Source organism: Gadus morhua, unplaced genomic scaffold (assembly GCF_902167405.1).
Source record: "Gadus morhua unplaced genomic scaffold, gadMor3.0, whole genome shotgun sequence".
Lineage (NCBI taxonomy): Eukaryota > Metazoa > Chordata > Actinopteri > Gadiformes > Gadidae > Gadus > Gadus morhua.
This window is the reverse complement of record NW_021963972.1, coordinates 85,841-92,323: the sequence shown is the minus strand read 5'-3', so window position 1 is coordinate 92,323 and position 6,483 is coordinate 85,841. Positions and strand designations below refer to the sequence as shown.

Below are 6,483 nucleotides of genomic sequence, written 5' to 3'. Positions count from 1 at the left end.
CAGCCAGACTGTCCCCAGGTCAGCCAGACTGTCCCCAGGTCAGCCAGACTGTCCCCAGGTCAGCCAGACTGTCCCCAGGTCAGCCAGCCTGTCCCCAGACCGTCCCCAGACTGTCCCCAGACTGTCCCCAGGTCAGCCAGCCTGACTCCAGCACCTTGGAGAGCAGCCGGTGCCTCCTGGCACGCTGTGCAGAACCAACTCAACACGTTTCTTTCTCTCGCAATTACATTTACACCCAGGGCGAGTGTCAGACACTTTAATCCAAAGCAACTTACAATCAATTTACAGTCAATTTTTCAGCGGAAAGAGGAACAACAATACATCTCTGTGGGTACAGTAAGGATGTTCATAGAAACAAGTGCCAAGCACTAACCATCACTAGGTTAACCCATTCCCCGTACACAACAGAGATAGCTAGGATAAGATGCTACACAATGCTAAGTATTGTTTTTAGGTGCCAGGACGTACAACACACAATAAGTGTGTAAGAGGGGTGATTTCAGGAGAGTAAGGGAGGAGAAGGGGGGGGGGGGGAAGGAGGCTATGCAGCGTCCAGGTGAACTCTGAACCAGTGAGTCGAGTCTCTCCAGTCCAGATCCTCACGGTATCAAAACCCTCGACGACACAGCCCAGAGCCTGTGACGCACTTGACCTGTATGTGTTCAGCGACACGCGTGTGCGTGTGTGTGTGTGTGTTTGCATGTGCGTGTGCGCGTGCATGAAATGCGGTGACTGGAGCTTTCTTCCAGTAACCTCGGTACTAAACCCACTCAACCCAGGACTGACCAACCCAGGACTAACCAAGCCAGGACTGACCAACCCAGGACTGACAAACCCAGGACTGACCAACCCCAGACGTGCTGGCTCCGACCTCCTCAAACCCATGAGCCTCTCATCACTCCGGTGGTCCCGCTGTCTAACGTCCACCTCGGCCCCCAGTCCGGCTTAACGCCTTAATCTGATACACCTAATGTGATGAGCTAAGGGTGCTGGGACAATAGCAAATCCCTCCCAATCGCATAGAGTGTGTGTGTGTGTGTGTGTGTGTGTGTGTGTGTGTGTGTGTGTGTGTGTGTGTGTGTGTGTGTGTCTGTGTGTGTGTGTGTGTGTGTGTGTGTGTGTGTGTGCGTGATTTTTTTTGTGTGGGCCTCAGTAGTATGGTCTTGCATAATTCCATAGTGTGTGTGTGTGTGTGTGTGTGTGTGTGTGTGTGTGTGTGTGTGTGTGTGTTTGTGTGTGTGTGTGTGTGTGTGTGTGTGTGTGTGTGTGTGTGTGTGTGTGTGTGTGTGTGTGTGTGTGTGTGTGTGTGTGTGTGTGCGCAGGCGCGCGTGCGTAAGTACAGTCTTACCTTACATTCGTCCATGCACGTGCTAACCGAGTAGGCATCCGTCTCGTATTTGTCGACCAGCAGCTCGAACTCGCGGTAGTCCTCCTCCGCGCGCCGGTCCAGTTCGCGGTACGCCTCCACGCAGCCTTTGCAGCCCGCCCCCGCGGCCACATCCAGGGTGCAGTTCTGCTCTCCGGGACTCGGGACCCCGTAAAACAAATCCAAAAGTGAGTAGGAATTACAAAAAGAAAGGTACAAATCGCTCAGGTTCACGTCCGCGGGTCGCGTGCCCCGCGCGCCCCCGCGGGAGAGGCCCATGCACGCAGCCGCCGCGTCCGTGGACGTCAGGCAGTCTTTGGACAGGCTGTCGGGGTGACACGCGGTGCGCCGCAGAGGTTTGGTAGAATTCCCTAGAAAAATAGCATCTTCCTCTCCGGCGAGGCCGGAGTGGTCGGGTGAAGGGGGATGGGGGTGGAGGAGGTGGGGGTGGGGGTGGGAGTTTGGGTACTCGTCGCCCGTGTCCGTGATGTCAAAGCCCCCCTCATGGCCCGAGCGCTTGTCCCGGGTCCTCGTGGACTTGGCCTCGGCGCAGAACCACAGGTGGTCCGAGAGCAGCACGGTGATGAAGAGCAGCGAGGCCAGCGAGCGGCGCCACCGCTGCGCGCGCTCCGACTCCGTGAACGGCTGCTCGGTCTCCCGCGGCGCCGCGGAGAACGCGCAGCCTTCGTCTGTCTGCCGACGCATCCAGGCGCCCCTCGTCATACCTGGGGAACGGGACGCCCGGGCCTCCTCCAGCGCGGAGCCTGCTCTGCCTCAATACTCATGGACCTGGGGGGGAGGGACTCGGTGTTGGGGGGGCTGCCGGGGGGCTGCCGTCCTCCGCCGGGTCCAGGGCGATCCTCTCGCGACGCTACTCCGATCCAATTAACGCGCAGATTAAGCTTCTCGCTGCCGCATCCCCGCTCCTCCCCATGGCTGTCCGCGGGGAGACCGCCTTCTCGAGGACCGCATGCCGCTCCTCTCTGCCGCTCTCCGCCGCTCTCTGCTACTCCTCTCCGCCGCTCTCCTCCGCTCCCCGCTCCCGTCCTCCCGGTTGCTCCTCGCGTTGCGTCTCGCGGAGACCAGCTGTTGCCCGTCGGTCTCGCGGCTGTGGCTGTTGGTCCTCCGTCGTCCGCCCGTCGCTTCTGTCAATTCACAGGAAAGGAACGACCTCTTTCCGCGGCGCACAGCTGCGCTGGTGTCTTCTTCGTGTCTGTGAGGAATGCCGCGAATCTCTCCTCCTCTCGGCCGTCGTCATCTCGGACCGCGGGGGTTAAGCTGCCGCCATGTTCGTCTTGAAACACTTTTTCGGGGAGCTGGGTTTGTTTGCGTCATCTCCATCGCTGCAAGAGCTCCATCGTTGCGCAGTGGCGGAGCAGCTTATTACCTATAGCCTGCACACACACACACACACACACACACACACACACACACACACACACACACACACACACACACACACACACACACACACACACACACACACACACACACACACACACACAAACGTAACCACGCACGCACACGCACCCACGCACCAACAGCCCAAAGCACACGCACGCACACACAAAACACACACATCCACAAACACACACGCTGACAAACAAAGGTGCTGATGGCGTTAGCCGCTGCCCTCCGTCCTCCTCATCATCGCGGGGTCGAACGCCGTTACTATGGCAACATCCTCCTTTTGGCTCCGGACCGGCGGAAGTCCTCTCGGAGGTCCGCAGTGTCCGATTACTCAACTCTCAACCGGTGTGACCTCTGTAAATACCCAACACACTAACACTCATAGACCTGGTTATAATAATTTATTAATCATAATGATCATATTCATTTATTTAGATTTTTTCAGACAGACTGTCTAAAAGTTCAGATAAAAGCAATGCGTAAAATGATAGAAATGATGCAAGGCAATAAACCAAATAAAATGTGTGTTTGTGTGTATTTGTGTGCCTGTGTGCGTGTGTGGGTGGGTGTGTGTGTGTGCAAGCGTGCAGGTGTTTTTGTGCAAGCGTTTGTGTGCATGCATGCAGGAGAGTGTGTGTGTACGCGTATGTGTAAGTGTGTGTGTGTGTGCAGGTGTGTGTGTATGGGTGTGTATATGCACATACTTGCAGGTGTGTGAGTGTTTTTGTGCATGCGTGCAGGTGTATGCGTGTGCGCACGTACGTACAGTCGTGTGTATGTGCACGTATGTGCAGGTGTGTGTATGTGTGTGTGCACACAGGTGCGTACAGCTGTGTGTGTACAGGTGTGTGTGTTCCTCAGGTCCACCTGTCCGGTGAATAGGGGGAGGGGACGCCAGAGCTGCTCTGAGGTCTGATTGAATAACGGGGTAAACAAGCAGAGCACACAGAGAGGCGGGCCGCCTACTGGGCCCCACCTGCTGGGCCCCACCTGCTGGGCCTTATCGCTGGGGTGTTGGTCTAGGACCGGGAACAACCCTGGTAGGGCAATCAGGTCCCTGGATACAGGCTCTGCTCTCTACTGTACCGCTGTGTGTGTGTGTGTGTGTGTGTGTGTGTGTGTGTGTGTGTGTGTGTGTGTGTGTGTGTTTGTGCGTGTTCGTGTGTGTGTGTGTGTGTGTGTGTGTGTGCGTGCGTGTGTGTGTGTGTGTGTGTGTGTGTGTGTGTGTGTGTGCGTGCGTGTGTGTGTGTGTGTGAGTGTCTGTGTGTGTGTGTGTGTGTGTCTGTGTGTGTGTGTGTGTGTGTGTGTGTGTGTGTGTGTGTGTGTGTGTGTGTGTGTGAAAGAGAGAGAGAGACGGATAGAGATGGAGAGAGAGAGAGAGAGAGAGAGAGAGAGAGAGAGAGAGAGAGAGAGAGAGAGAGAGAGAGAGAGAGAGATAAAGGGGAGCAGCCCGTGGTTAACAGGCGGTGTTTGAGGAGCTGCTAAATGATTGTCAGCTTAGTGACGCTGCAGACAGGAGGGTTTGAATGGGAATAGACTGTGTACATACGGTACAAACACATCCTTTTGTGGATACAATAAACACAAGCCTACGCCTGCTAGAACTGTTCATTTAGTCACAACTCAACAAATCTGGGGCCAAAAAGCGAATATAAGAAGACCAACGAGAATAAATCATTCGTTATTAATGTGCAGTATTCGCTGGCTGCTTGAAACAACGTCCCGACCAGTTAGGGTCAGAGAACAACGGTGTCCATCGGGGACAAACAGGGGCCCTGTCCTCCACCACTGGGCCCTGTGAGGGCCCCTCACTGAGGGCCTGCAGTGAGGGCCCTCGCTTCACAAGAACACACGGCTGTCAGTCAAAAAGCAGTCCAGGAGTTTGGAAGTGTTGTTGGATCGGGTTGCCATCTTGATATTGAGCCTGTGTGTCTGAGATATACATATTCATCAATATTTATGACAGAATCTTGATACTCAGACTAAATTATTGTGAAACAAGACACATTTTCAGATGAACTGGTATTCAATAAACCAGCAAATGTAAGCAATGGTTTTAGCGTCTATTTAGAAGAAACATCTGTTTAGTCATCAGCGACAGGAAGTTACGCAGGCGCATACATTCATGTACATACGTACCTACTTACATCTGTTCATTCATACATATGTAGGTAGGTACATACCTACATACGTATGTATTTATACATGTGTACATACATATCTGAATATTTACATTTGTATGTATCCACGTACTCTATTATGTATCTAGGTATGTACGTATGTATCAACTTTCGTACGTACCTATCTACGTATGAACGCACATGTGTATCTACGTATGTATTGACGTATCTACACGTTCATCTAAGTATGTATGGATGTATCTACGCATGAAGGTACACATTTATCTTGTATGCATGGATAAATCTACTTATTTAAGGTACGCATCTATCTACATATGTATGGATGTAACTAGGTATGTATCGACGTATGTACACATGTATCTACGTATGTATGGATGTATCTACGTATGAAGGCACACATGGATCTACGTATGAATGGATGTATCTAGGTATGTATCGACGTATGTACACATGTATCTACGTATGTATGGATGTATCTACGTATGAAGGCACACATGTATCTACGTATGTCGGTCCATGCGTAGCTGTGTCCAGTAAAACAATGCATTGTTGTCACCCCGGTTCACCTCAAACCTTCGACCAGCGCTGAGACTGGCGGTCGATGCTTTAGGACCGCCGTTCTCAGACCATCTCAGCCGCTGCGTCGGTTGAGCTGCAGCCGCGTCAGACAGGCCACCTGTAGTGCGGTTCGAGGGCCAGGGCCAGCTGTGCTCCAGCGCGGGGGGGGGGGGGGGCTCATGACTACAGGTGTTTATTAAGGTCTAGGCAGACCGTCCCGTCCACATTCGACTCGCCGTCCCAGAGAACCAAGCGTCCCACACAGAACCACGACAACGCCGCCCAGGACCGTGTGGCTGTCCTCCCCCTTCACCTGGGGGGGTTGACCTTGGTTCTCCCGTGCTATTGTCATGGCGACGGCTGTGTTCTGGTGCTGAGGCGAGGTGCGCGCGGCTCCCCGGCGCGGCTCCCCGGCGCGGCCGGTGCGACGGATGACAGCGGCGGCGGCGCTGCAGCCGGCGCTGCTCAGCGGCCACCGCCTCGCACACCTGAGGTGGTGGAGGGGCGTGCACGAGGGGTGTGCACGAGATGTGTGCACGAGGGGTGTGCACGTGGATGCCCTGGGGGAGGGGGGGGGGGGAGGCTCACCTGCTTGTGTGTGTTTGTGTGTGACTGTGTGTGCCTGCTTGTGGGCGTTTGGGTTTGTATTTGTATCCATTTGTGTGTGTGTGTGTGTCTGTGTGTTCGTGTGTGTGTGTGTGTGTGTGTGTGGGTGTGTGTGTGTGTGTGTGTGTGTGTGTGTGTGTGTGTGTGTGTGTGTGTGTGTGTGTGTGTGTGTTGCACAATGCACCAATTTCACCTATCACCCTTGGCACGTCACTACGGGGCTGTTTCAGAGAACACCTTATCATGTGTCAAGAGACCACTGAGAGATTGTTACCAGCTCCCGGCCGCTCGGGAGGTCGTCCCTTAACGCGCGCTGATGGCTGGGTTAACCTGCGCAGCCTCACCCCGTCCCAGGGCCCGGTCAGCCGGCCTCGGACCAGGTGAGGCTGATGAGGCCAGCCG

The 6,483-nt window shown here is 54.4% G+C and overlaps 1 protein-coding gene across 1 annotated transcript; it reads right to left on the bottom strand.

The window, feature by feature from the left end:
• Positions 1–1,348: 1,348 nt before the first annotated feature.
• Positions 1,349–2,777, bottom strand: nalf1b (NALCN channel auxiliary factor 1b; the record flags this gene model as incomplete). Its single annotated transcript, XM_030349989.1, has 1 exon — positions 1,349–2,777. A coding segment is annotated over exon 1 (741 nt), but the record flags the coding sequence as incomplete, so codon positions are not given.
• Positions 2,778–6,483: the final 3,706 nt, after the last annotated feature.